Raw genomic sequence first — 13,902 nt, 5'->3', positions numbered from 1 at the left:
CTTGCCGTTACTGCGAGCCCCATGAGAGTGGATCCTTAGTGCGCATGCTCGACCACCGCTCCATTTATTTCTATGGGGCTGCTGAGAGTTATCTTTGGCATTCCCATAGAAATTAATGGAACTGTGGCCAAGCATGCGCACAACTGCTCTATTCTTATGTGGGGGTCCCAGGAGTCAGACCTCCACCGATCAGATATAGGTCACCTATCATGGGGATAGGTGATTAATAATGATTATGGGGAAATTCCTTTAAGGACACAGCCTATTTTTACTTTTAGCTATTGTTTTTGTTTTTTCATTATTACATTCTGAGAGACATAACTTTTGTATTTTTTCGTCTATATAGCCATATGAGGGCTTGTTGTTTTGGGGAATATATAACTCCTTTGTTAAGTTTCAATAATTGTTTTTTTTTGGGGGGGGGGGCAGCAGTTCCGCCATCATTGTTTTATTTTTATTTTTTTCACACCATTTATCATACGGTATAAATGACATTTTAACTTTATTCTACAGGTTGTTACTGTTGTTACATTTACAATAATACCAGAAGTATATATATTTTCTACAACAAAAGCATTTTTTCATAGTCAAAAATTGTCACCACATTCCGAGAGCTATTACTTTTTTATGGTTTTTTTCCCTATTAGTTTTGCTTTATAACTAGATTTATTTTTTTACTTTAAACCTTTAAAAAAAAATTAACTTCATTTAAAAGGGTTTTCCTATCTTGGACATTTATGGCATATCTACATTATATGCCATAAATGTCCTATAGGTGCGGGTCCTACCTCTGGAACCCGCACCTAACTCTGAACCCTGTCCTATCTAGTCCGGCTCCTGCTACTTTCCAGCCACTGGGGAGTAAATTAAACAGCAGAGTTTGCGGAGCTACGCTGCTTCTGTAGCTCCTATAGAAGTGAATGTGATTTGCAGAAATAACCTAACATGGCAAGCTACACTGTCTCCGGAACTCGGAAGCTACAGGAACAGCTTAGCTCCCCACGCTACACTGTTTCCAGAACAGCTCGGCTGTTTCTGTACTCCCAAACACAACATCAGACATTGGCTGGGGAGCAGCGGGAGTCAGAGAAGATAGGACGGAGGTCAGGAGGCTCAGTTCTACAGATAGGTGAGGGTCCCAGAGTTGGGACCTGCATCTATCGGTCATTTAGGGCATATCCTGTGGATATGCCATGTGTGTCCAAAATGGAAAAACAGTATTAATTACTTTTTTTATTTTATTTTTTTAGTCCCACCTTGGGACTTGAATGTGTGATCCATTGATCGCTAGAATACTCCTGTACTTCCTAATAGGCACATACACATCACAGATCTCAGTCTTTTGTTAGGTCCCATGATAACCCATTGGTAACCTGCAATCGCGTCACAATGGCGTTGACAGGGTGACAGAGGGACTTCCTCCCTCTGTTAAATTTCTTAGATGCCACAGCCGCTATTGACTGGTTAAACGGCTGGTATTGCGTTATCTTCCTTTAGGCCATTACAGTGAGATGTCGGCTGTAAGCTACAGCTGGAAACGGACTAGTGATATTCCTGTGCCCGCATCATCACCATGATGTAATAGTATGGCGCTTTGCAAGAACGGTGTCATCTTTGTGAGGTCTCTACCTCTAATATACCTTTATTTCTTATTTGTCATGTCTGTGTCCTACTTACTGTACCTATTTTATAATTAAAGAGGATCTGTCACAAATTAAGCTTCTATCGTGAGATCACGCTGTGCAGGGAAGGGGAGAAGCTGTATGACGCTGATAGGACAGCATCATACAGCCAACACAGACATCGCCCACAGTGAAACCTCATCATTACAGCCCCTTTGGCTAATATATCCTAACTAGCATAATAAGAAAATGGCTTATAACTCGGAAAGTAAAAAACGGATTGGGATACAAATTATACAGACATCATCTGCGTGACAGCGCCTATAACATGAGGTAAGAAATTGGGCTTTACTGAACTAGTGACAGGACCTCTTTAATTTTAATAAGGCCAGTTTCACAAGTCCATAATATAGCTTCATGTATTATGACCACTACACCTGGATCGCTTGTGATTATGCTGTACCGAACCCTATGGTGATCAAAGTTTAGTTCAGTGGGGCCGTGTGGGGGCGCGATGGGCGGTTCATGTTATTCTAGCTTTGTAAAACTGGTCTAACTATTTTATGGTAATCAAGGATTCATATACAAATTCATCCGTTCGTGTAACAAAAACAATCATTTAATGATATTTGTTTCTTGCTATTGGCAGTTTGTCATCAATGTATCTGTTTTATTATTTACACCAGTTCATACATTGATTTATTTAGACTTTTTATTAAAATATACTACATGGGGAAAATACATATGTAAAGAACGCCAGCCATTGGAGTAAATGTTTCATACCGCGTGCATCATTTTGATAAATTTGGCATAATTTGCACCATTTTCCCTTTCACATGAAATGATGCGTTTAATAACACGCTTGATAAATCTTCCCCCATTCTTGTTGACATGCAGAGGTTGAAATCCAGTACAGACCTGATACTTCTTACAGCTGTAACTTTGCTACAATTGCATCCAGCCTAAGCCATCCTCTATGCAATCTAGGTCATCCACCAGTTTATTATAAAATTGGTCTTTAAAACATGTTCTGTAAACTAAATTTACACGGAGCTGACCATCATTGCAGTAAAAACAATAAACCTCTTATCACAGCTTTGACTTTTTTTTTTTACAGTTACGGATTTCAATATTTTGGGCAAAGGAACTTTTACGAAGACCAGCACACCCAGAGTTGAGCACCAGTTTATAAAAATCATGTAGCCCGGCACACACCTCACTTCTGCCAAAACAATTTAAATGTGTTGCATGGTTTGCAAAAAGTTAAACAATGGCTTTATAGATATGGAGGGGCAACAAATAAGTAGGGCGACAAGTAAGTAAGGCAGCACAGTGGTTCAGTGGTTAGCACTGTCGCCTTGCAGCACTAGGGTCCTAGGCTTGAATCTAACCAAGGACAACATCTGCATGATTTGTAGGTCGCTTATTTATGTGGGTTTTACATACTCCAAAACATTTACAAATAGGATATTTAGATTATGAGCCCCACTGGGAGCAGTTAGTGTACAGAACTGCGGAATGTGTTGGCACTATAGAAGTAATAGAAATACATAAATGGTATAATAATAGATTTCCAGTATTGTTTTCTTGCTACACTACCTGGCCAAAAGTATGTGGACACCTGCCCATCACACCTATATGAGCTTATTGGAAATCCTTTTGCGACTATAACAGCCTCCACTCTTCTGGGAAGGCTTTCAAAAAGATTTTGGAGTGTGTCTATAGGAATTTGTGCTCATTCAGCCAAAAGAGCATTTTTGAGGTCAGGCACTGATGTTGGATGAGAAGGTCTGTCTCACTATTGCCATTCCAGTTCATCCCAAAGTTGTTCGATGGGGTTGTGGTCAGGGCTGTGTGCAGGCCTCGGGAGTTCCTTCACACCAAACTTGTCTGTCTCTATGGACCCCGCTTTGTGTACAGGGGCACAGTCATGCTGAAACAGGAAAGGGTCTTCTCCAAACTATTGCCACAAAGTTGGAAGCATACAATTGTCTAAAATGTCTTTATATGCATTGACATTTTCCTTCACTGGAAATAAAGGGCTCAGCGCAATCATTGGCATTGTGCATTGTGATGCTAGGCTTGTATGCATGGAAGCCCATTTCATGACACAGTTTTGAACTCTCTAGTGAGTTATGCAACAGAGCAGGATATGGGATTTTTACACTCCACTCATGTCTGCACTGATCTACCGCTTCATGTCTAATCTGTTGTTACTCCTTCACAATAATAGCAATAACAATTGACCGATGCAGATCAGAAATATCTGAAACTGACTTGCGGCAAAGTTGTCTTCCTATGACACTGCCGCGTTTAGGGTATGTGTACACGTGGCGGATTAGCTGTGGAATTTCCGACTAGATTGACATGCTGCAGATTGTGAATCCGCATCGCAAGTCAATTTACGCACTTCTTATTTGCATATTTTTTAGGCAGCGTCTGGGTGAGATTTGTTGAAATCCCATCCACTTTCCTGCTACTGTTATAATCTGCGGATTTTCTACAATGAAATCTGTTTCGGAAATTCCGCTGCTAATCCGCCCCCTGTGCACATACTCTTAAAGTCACTGTGATCTTTAGAACGACCCATACTACTACCTATGTTTGTCTATGGAGATTTTATGGCTGTGTGCTTGATTTTATGCACCTGTATGCAATGGCCGAATAGTGTACATCACTCTGAATGGTCAGATGGAATTATCTGTGAGTTATCTTTAAAGAGGCTCTGTCACCAGATTATAAGTGCCCTATCTCCTACATAATGTGCTAATGCTAATGACTTTCCTAACAGACAACTGGGCGTGTTTTTACTTTACCAACTGGGCGTTGTGAAGAGGAGTGTATGACGCTGACCAATCAGTGACCAATCAGCGTCATACACTTCTCATTGTTCACTGCACAATCACACTGTCCTGTGGATCATGCTGGGCTGGAACAATGAGAAGTGTATGATGCTGAATGGTCACTGATTTGTCAGCGTCATACACTCCTCTGTACAACGTCCAGTTGGTAAAAAGTAAAAACACGCCCAGTTGTCCATTGAGAAACTCATTAGCATAAATCTAAAATAGCTCATAACTTGCTCAAAAATGATTGTTTTTCAAAATAAAAACCACTATTGTCACCTACATTACAGCGCCGATCAGATTATGTAGGAGATAGGGCACTTATAATCTGGTGACAGAGCCTCTTTAAGTGGATGGCATTTTTTAGATGCCTAAAAATAGTTATATTAAAAATATTTTCCTTTATTTGAGATAAAGGTGAGACATACCTGTTCCAGCCGGTGCCGTTGAGCCTGCTGTGCAATAAATAAAGAATCTGTTAAATCCTTAAATATATTTATATTCAGTTAGGCCTTGTTCACACGGCGTGCATTTGACAAGTTTTTGCCGCATTTTACACGTTAAATACGCATGCTTTAAGCTTCCCATTGACATCAATGGGAAAACACATTGTAGTGCATACGACGCGTTTTAAAAAAAAAAACGCGTCATGTTAAAAAAAGAAACATCAGGTCAACTCCTGGCGTGTAAAACGCGCCCAAAAAGTGCCTAATTCCTATAGTCAATGGGAGTCCTAATTACGCACCCCAAAAATGCATAAAAAACGTGTCATGGGAGTCCTAATTATGCGCCAAAAAAAGCATACAAACTTGTCAAAAATACGTAAAGAACGCCTTTGATTTTACTTTAAAGAGCAGTTTGCAAAAACGGTAGCATTTTTTACGCGTTTACATGTCGTTTTTTTTTTTAGCCCCGTGTAAACAAGGCCTTCGTTTATAATTAGTTTGTTTTATAAAATTGTTTAAAAATCAAGTTACACATTTACGTATAAGGAATTATGCACACAGCCATGAGAAAAATTCCCTGTGTGCCTCCATGTACAATCAGTAGCTCATGAGAGTGCAGGATGGGCCCTTTGTTTCTATGGGCGCTGTATTCCGGGTCTTGTAGATAACATGAAGCCAAACGAGATATTCACCCTCAATGCTCCGAATCACATGTTGATACCACTTTTTTTGCATACAAGCATACGCGACACCATGGTGAAAGTAAAGAAAGCATAAGTGGATTTCAAATATGTTTTCATATTTCACAAAGTTAGACCCCATGTGCACGGCAGCGGCATATGCACAGAGCCTGGACGGCTCACTAGTACACAGCAGTACGGCCTCTGTGTGCTGCAGAACAATGCTCTCTAAAGTGCCGTATGTTGAAGCTATCTCCCCTAGAATAGATGGAGATTATCCCAGTAAATCTAATTGGGCATAATGGTACATACCACGGAATCCCACAGTAAAAAATATGGCCTTGTACGAGGCCTAAAACGCATGATCTCAACTGCAAATTTGTAATGGATGACTACAGCAGTTATAGTCGGGTTATCTAGTTAACTGATGGGAACTCAGGCATTAGAAATGTTGAAGGTTTGATGCAAGGTTGATATTCTATGTAAAGATGTAGCTATAATCAATTGATGATACTTCTAGTATAAATGATGTATCTTGCCTTCACAAACAGAGATTCAACTGATGACTGACCCGTTTGGTCCATCTACTAAACAGCAATAGCTAAAAAGCAATGTTATACATGACATGATAATAATAATAATAATAATAATAATAATAATAATAATAATATAATCATACCTTGTGTGAGAGAGTGAGCTTTGGAATAATAGAAAAAAGGTTTTATATATTTGATATAGAATATTTTTGTGATAATTGAAACATAAATAACTAGATAAAATACAATTTCACATGTAAAATATTTGCAATAGATTTCCCTATTCACCAGTTTGAAGTAGTACAATAGAATTCTTGTATATAATTAAAGATAGTGTTTTTGCCCATAGACAAGTTTTTGTCTAGTTTAAAGAATCCATTTTTATATCCCTCATTAGAGCAGAATTCCATGATTAGGATCCCCATCTCTTGGGCAGAGTGCAAAGCAGTTACACAGAGCATCTCTTGCTCTAGAGGACCTGTCCTTTCCTGCATTACACAGCCAATCCATTGATTTAAATGGGCAGTGTAATGCTTAATTTCCCCTGTGATGGTGCTGTAGGGATATTGAACACTTAAAGAGGCTCTGTCACCAGTTTATAACTGCCCTATCTTCTACCTAATCTAATAAGCGCTTTAATGTAGATAACAACAGGGTTGTTTTTTTTTTTAAATGTTTATTTTTGACCACGTTATGATCATTTTTAGTTTTATGCTAATTTGTTCTAAATGCGTCATACACTTCTCTTCATTCATACCCAGCTTGTTTCACAGCACAGCATGATCTCGCGAGATCATGCTGTGATGGGACTTCCTCCCACAGATCCTTCATTCACTTTATATGGGGCCGCCGGTGATAGCCGTGCTCAGCGCTCGTCAGTCCCATAGAAAATGACTGGTGCGGTGGCCGAGCATGCATTGTCCCGTTCCATTCACATAGGGCACTTCAGGACCCTCGTTCTTGAGATCAGTGGGAGTTCTAACAGTCAAACCCCCACCGATAAGGAATTTGTCAACCGTCCTGTGGATAGGTGATAAATCATCTTTATGAGAAAATCCCTTTAAGGTGGCCATACATATTAGAAAGAAGTTGGTTAAAGGTTCAACGAACATTCATCTGGAAAACGATCGTTACGCTGATGTAGACATACAAATTTTAGATGATATCGGCAGTTCTAGTTATTCAAAGTGGCCATACAGGTTAGATTACACCAGGCGAGTAACGGCCAATGTATGCCCGGAAAGAACATGACATCTACACACGCCTACTCTCTTCCCCTGTGGGTTGGTCTATCTCAAACAATCGTCTGTGTATCGACTAAGTGACCAATATATACTCAAACTACTAGCGACAGTCAGATGAAATCGTTAAACCTGGTAGACTCATTGGTCTGTCATCGGTCGGCTTACACGATTGTTCCCTGTTAAATTATACCCGACTATGAATTGTTTTGGTTGCAATTGTCCATTTTTATCAACTAATGTGTATGTGTAACGACAGGGGTAGGGAAACGAACAAGTGAGCCCTAATCTACCCGCCACTCTGTCCCTGCCTACTTGCAACGACCCGCCCTAGGCGACGGGGTACAACTGGGCGGCGGTCCCTACGCTCAGTAAGTGCACGAGACAAACATACAAGGGAATACAAAGCAAAGGGAAAGGGGCAGTTGCCCACGGCAACACCGTGAGCAACAGAGTGGTGAACGAGCCAAGTCAAACCAGGAGAGCACGAGGTACCAAACGCAGAGCAGAAGAGTAGTCAATAAGCCAGGGTCAGTATGGAGCAGGATCAAATAGTTAGGAGCTGTAGCTGGGCCAGGAAACCACACGTAAAGAATCACAAGCAAGGAGGAACAGGAAAGGCAGGTATAAATAGACAGAGGGCGGGAGCTAGCTCCGTCTGGCCAGGCTGCGATAGGCTCTCCCACTCCTAAGCCTGCCATCCTGAGTGGTGGAAGAAGGAGTCAGTCTCAGAGACGTAGATTCAGGTGTAGACTGATTACCTATAGGAGTTAACCCCGAAGCTGTGCCTGGCAGATCCTTTACAGTACCCCCCCTTTTATGAGGGGCCACCGGACCCTTTCTAAGTGGACCTGGTATACTGGGGAAGCGAAGGTGGAACTTCCTGACCAATACCCCAGCGTGAACATCCCGGGCGGGTACCCAAGTCCTCTCCTCAGGCCCGTATCCTCTCCAATGGACCAGGTACTGGAGGGAGCCTTGGACCATCTTGCTGTCCACAATCTTGGCCACCTCGAATTCCACCCCCTCAGGGGTGAGAACGGGAACAGGAGGTTTCCTCGAGGGAGCCAAGGACAGGGAGCAGCGTTTAAGGAGGGAGGCATGAAACACGTCGTGTATACGAAATGATCGGGGTAAATCCAGCCGGAAGGAGACAGGATTGAGGACTTCAATGACCTTATACGGCCCAATAAACCGGGGAGCAAACTTCTTGGACGGGACCTTAAGACGCAAGTTCCTAGACGATAACCACACCAGATCCCCGACCATAAACAAGGGGTTAGCAGAACGTTTTCTATCAGCCTGAGTTTTTTGTACGCTCTGGGACGCCTCTAGGTTCTTCTGAACCTGGGCCCAGACTGTGCACAGTTCCCGATGAACGACCTCTACCTCGGGATTGTTGGAACTACCAGGTGAAACGGAGGAGAGCCGTGGATTAAACCCAAAATTACAGAAAAAGGGGGAGACCCCTGACGAGTTACTGACCCGGTTATTAAGGGAAAATTCAGCGAGGGGAATGAATGAGACCCAATCATATTGACAGTCAGAGATAAAACACCTTAAATATTGTTCTAGAGATTGATTAGTCCTCTCTGTTTGGCCATTGGTTTCAGGATGGAAGGCAGAGAAGAAGGACAGATCAATCTCCAACTTCTTACAGAAGGCTCTCCAAAACAAAGAAACAAATTGTACCCCTCTGTCAGAAACAATATTGACAGGGACCCCATGGAGACGCAGGATGTGTTTGACAAACAAGGTAGCTAACGTCTTGGCGTTGGGTAGTTTCTTGAGGGGCACAAAGTGGCACATCTTACTGAAGCGGTCTACTACCACCCACATCACCGACTTGCTTTGGGATGGAGGCAAATCGGTGATAAAATCCATGGAGATATGTGTCCAAGGTCTCTGGGGAATGGGCAACGAACGTAGTAAGCCCGCTGGTCGGGACCTGGGAGTCTTGGACCTAGCACAAACCTCACAAGCGGCGACGTAGGCCTTAACGTCTTTAGGCAACCCAGGCCACCAATAGTTTCTGGCAATGAGGTGTTTGGTACCCAGGATGCCTGGATGACCAGATAGTGCGGAGTCATGATTTTCCCTAAGTACCCTTAGCCGGTATTGCAGGGGAACAAACAGCTTGTCCTCAGGAAGGTTCCCGGGAGCTGAACCTTGATCAGCCGCAATTTCAGAGACTAAATCAGAATCAATAGAAGAAATGATTATACCGGGAGGCAAAATACAAGCAGGATCTTCCTCCGAAGGAGGGCTGGCCATGAAGCTACGCGACAGTGCATCGGCCTTAACATTTTTAGACCCAGCCCTATAGGTAACCAAAAAGTTGAATCTGGTAAAAAATAACGCCCATCGAGCTTGTCTCGGGTTTAGCCTCCGGGCCGATTCTAGGAAAACCAGATTCTTGTGGTCCGTAAGGACCGTTACCTGGTGCCTAGCCCCCTCCAGGAAGTGGTGCCACTCTTCAAATGCCCATTTAATGGCTAAGAGTTCACAGTTGCCAATATCATAGTTACTCTCAGTGGGCGAAAACTTCCTGAAGAAGTAGGCACAGGGACGGAGATGGGTGAGGGACCTGGTACCCTGGGACAAGACAGCCCCCACTCCCACCTCGGACGCTTCAACCTCCACGATAAATGGCTCCATTTGGTTGGGCTGAACCAACACCGGGGCAGAAATAAAGCACTTCTTAAGGGCCTCAAAAGCCTGGACAGCCTCAGGAGGCCAGTGGAGGAGATCAGCACCCTTGCGAGTGAGGGCCGTAAGAGGCTTAGCGATGACCGAGAAGTTAGCAATAAATCTACTGTAATAATTAGCGAACCCCAAGAAGCACTGTAACGCCTTCAGGGAGGCAGGTTGGACCCATTCTGCCACAGCCTGGACCTTGGCGGGGTCCATGCGGAATTCATGAGGAGTGAGGATTTGACCCAAAAATGGTATCTCCTGCACCCCAAACACACATTTTTCGGTCTTCGCAAACAGTTTCTTTTCCCGAAGGACCTGGAGCACCTTCATGACATGCTCAATGTGGGAGGGCCAGTCCTTGGAAAACACAAGTATGTCATCAAGGTACACTACAAGAAATACCCCCAGGTAATCTCTTAAAATCTCATTTATGAAATTCTGGAAGACCGCGGGAACATTACACAACCCAAAGGGCATGACGAGGTACTCTAAATGACCTTCGGGCGTGTTAAACGCAGTCTTCCACTCATCCCCCTCTTTGATGCAGATAAGGTTATACGCCCCCCGTAGATCAAACTTAGAGAACCATTGGGCCCCCTGAACCTGATTAAAGAGATCAGGAATCAAAGGAAGGGGATACTGGTTCCTTACAGTGACCTTATTCAGGTTACGGTAGTCAATGCATGGCCTAAGACCACCATCCTTCTTCCCTACGAAGAAGAAGCCAGCACCTACCGGAGAAGTAGAGGGGCGAATGTAACCCTTGGCCAGGCATTCCTGGATATACTCTCTCATGGCTTCACGTTCAGGACAAGAAAGATTAAATATCCTACCCTTAGGAAGCTTAGCTCCTGGTACCAATTCGATAGCGCAATCGTATTCTCTATGAGGAGGTAACACTTCGGAGGCCTCCTTAGAGAAAACATCAGCGAAGTCCCGAACAAACTCAGGTAGCGTGTTCACCTCCTCAGGGGGAGAAATAGAATTAACAGAAAAACATGACGTCAAACATTCATTACCCCATTTGGTAAGCTCCCCAGTATTCCAGTCAAACTTGGGATTATGCAACTGCAACCAGGGAAGGCCTAAAACCAAATCGGACGATAATCCCTGCATCAACAGTACAGAGCACTGCTCCAAATGCATGGAGCCAACATGGAGTTCAAAAACAGGGGTATGCTGTGTAAAATAACCATTAGCAAGAGGAGTGGAGTCGATACCCACTACCGTGACAGGTTTAGGCAAATCAATCAAAGGCATAGCAAGAGACATAGCAAATTCCACAGACATGATATTAGCAGAGGACCCTGAATCAGCGAAGGCACTGCCGGTAGCAGACCTACCACCAAAAGAGACCTGAAAGGGAAGCAAGATCTTATTACGTTTCATATTTACGGGAAATACCTGTGCGCCCAAGTGACCTCCCCGATGATCACTTAGGCGCGGAAGTTCTCCGGCTGCATTCTTACGCTTAGGACAGTTGTTCACTTGATGCTTGTCATCCCTACAGTAGAAGCAGAGACCATTCTTCCTGCGGAAATCTCTACGTTGTTGGGGGGACACGAAGGCCCCGAGTTGCATAGTTACCTCTGAGTCTTCCGGGGAAGAACGAAGCAACGGAACCTCGGGAGGCATCATGGGGGAGTCGGAGGAGAAAACACATAAACGTTAGCGTTGTCGTTCCCTGAGACGTCGGTCAAGTCGTACCGCTAAAGCCATAACCTGGTCTAGGGAGTCAGAAGAGGGATAGCTAACTAGCAGGTCTTTCAGGGCATTCAACAGACCCAACCTAAACTGGCACCTTAAGGCAGGGTCATTCCACAGAGAAGCTACGCACCACTTCCAAAAATCAGAACAATACTCCTCAACAGGTCTCTTACACTGACGTAAGGTCACCAGCTGACTCTCGGCAAAGGCAGTCTTGTCAGTCTCGTCATAAATGAGTCCGAGAGCAGAAAAGAAAAGATCAACGGAGGAAAGTTAAGGGGCGTCAGGAGCCAAGGAGAAGGCCCATTCTTGGGGCCCGTCCTGGAGCCGGGACATAATTATACCCACTCGCTGGCTCTCAGAACCTGAGGAGTGGGGCTTTAAGCGAAAGTAAAGCCTACAACTCTCCCGAAAGAAGAGAAAAGCCCTCCGGTCCCCTGAGAACCGGTCGGGCAACTTGAGGTGGGGTTCAGGAGGTGAGGTGAGGGGAACTACCAAGGTAGCATCAGGCTGGTTGACCCTCTGAGCCAGGGCCTGGACCTGTAGGGAGAGACCCTGCATTTGCTGAGCCAGGGTGTCAAGGGGGTCCATAGTGGTGTCAGGGACCAGGGTAGACTAGGTATGGGCTTGTGATTATGTAACGACGGGGGTAGGGAAACGAACAAGTAAGCCCTAATCTACCCGCCACTCTGTCCCTGCCTACTTGCAACGACCCGCCCTAGGCGACGGGGTACAACTGGGCTGCGGTCCCTACGCTCAGTAAGTGCACGAGACAAACATACAAGGGAATACAAAGCAAAGGGAAAGGGGCAGTTGCCCACGGCAACACCGTGAGCAACAGAGTGGTGAACGAGCCAAGTCAAACCAGGAGAGCACGAGGTACCAAACGCAGAGCAGAAGAGTAGTCAATAAGCCAGGGTCAGTATGGAGCAGGATCAAATAGTTAGGAGCTGTAGCTGGGCCAGGAAACCACACGGAAAGAATCACAAGCAAGGAGGAACAGGAAAGGCAGGTATAAATAGACAGAGGGCGGGAGCTAGCTCCGTCTGGCCAGGCTGCGATAGGCTCTCCCACTCCTAAGCCTGCTATCCTGAGTGGTGGAAGAAGGAGTCAGTCTCAGAGACGTAGATTCAGGTGTAGACTGATTACCTATAGGAGTTAACCCCGAAGCTGTGCCTGGCAGATCCTTTACAGTATGGCCACCTTTACTGCTGGGTTTTCCCGTCGTGATCAGCTTATTATTAAGGGACCCTTTTAACAAACAGGGATTGTCCAAAGCAGAGAACCCATTTAGGTCACACCCCTTTAAGTCGCATAAAAAGTACCGATCTTACAAAAAAAAATTTGTGGGTGCTAAGTAATGATCCTAGGATTTTAGACTCCACAATCATTTTGCTGATTTTGAGGTATATTTATTTTGACATGACAGACGGGTCCGTTATAGCTTAGGCCAATAATCACACCTCCAATAATATTACAGATGTGTTTAGCCTTCCCTTGCTTGATTTTGATTAAGAACTCCAATTTCTCACGAAAAAAACTCAATACAATATTGTGACATGCTAGCATAACCATTGACAGGCTGCAAGTCATGTCACAACCACTGGGTGTCTATAGCATAGACATCTCGTGACAAAGTATCACAAAAATCATGTTTTACATGGGTGATTTGCTTGTTTTTTTAAGTTATACATTTGTTTTTTAAGAGTTATACATACGTTTTAGATTCCTCTCACCCATTCTGTGACATATTTTTTTTTTTAATCATTTTTATTTACAGTTCCAAGGTTCTGCAAAAGGATCAAATGTGAGCGCAGGTACTTTCATTATGTTCAGTATATTAAAATTAATAATAATAATAATAATAATAATAATAATAATATATAAATAATAATCCAGTGATGACCCTTATTTCACTTTTTAGTGACCCTGATATAAAGGAGGTAGTAATAGTGGGTAACACTAGGCCAGTGAACTCTGCTATTACTCCACCCCCTTTTACATTGGCGAGATTGTTTTTATTCTAAGTTATTAAAGTTTTTTCTTTTGCTTTGCGGCATGCTTCTCTACGGTGACGAATCGTCGGGCGAGCAAGCAACACATACAAAAAAGTTTGCAGATGTATCG

General features: G+C 43.7%; 1 protein-coding gene across 1 annotated transcript in view; it reads right to left on the bottom strand.

Moving 5' to 3' along the window:
* PPEF2 (protein phosphatase with EF-hand domain 2) overlaps positions 1 to 13,515 on the bottom strand; it is a 48,672-nt gene extending 35,157 nt beyond the window's left edge. The window contains exons 1-3 of the mRNA XM_075849830.1: positions 13,512 to 13,515; positions 6,274 to 6,291; positions 4,897 to 4,923 (exon numbers count right to left, since the gene is read on the bottom strand). Of these exons, the coding sequence (XP_075705945.1) occupies positions 4,897 to 4,923; positions 6,274 to 6,291; positions 13,512 to 13,515 (49 nt within the window). The remainder of the gene's footprint in view (positions 1 to 4,896; positions 4,924 to 6,273; positions 6,292 to 13,511) is intronic.
* Positions 13,516 to 13,902: the final 387 nt, after the last annotated feature.

This window comes from Rhinoderma darwinii, chromosome 1 (assembly GCF_050947455.1).
Source record: "Rhinoderma darwinii isolate aRhiDar2 chromosome 1, aRhiDar2.hap1, whole genome shotgun sequence".
Taxonomy (NCBI): domain Eukaryota; kingdom Metazoa; phylum Chordata; class Amphibia; order Anura; family Rhinodermatidae; genus Rhinoderma; species Rhinoderma darwinii.
Note: the sequence above shows the minus strand (reverse complement) of the source record. Positions and strands in the feature narration are given on the sequence as shown.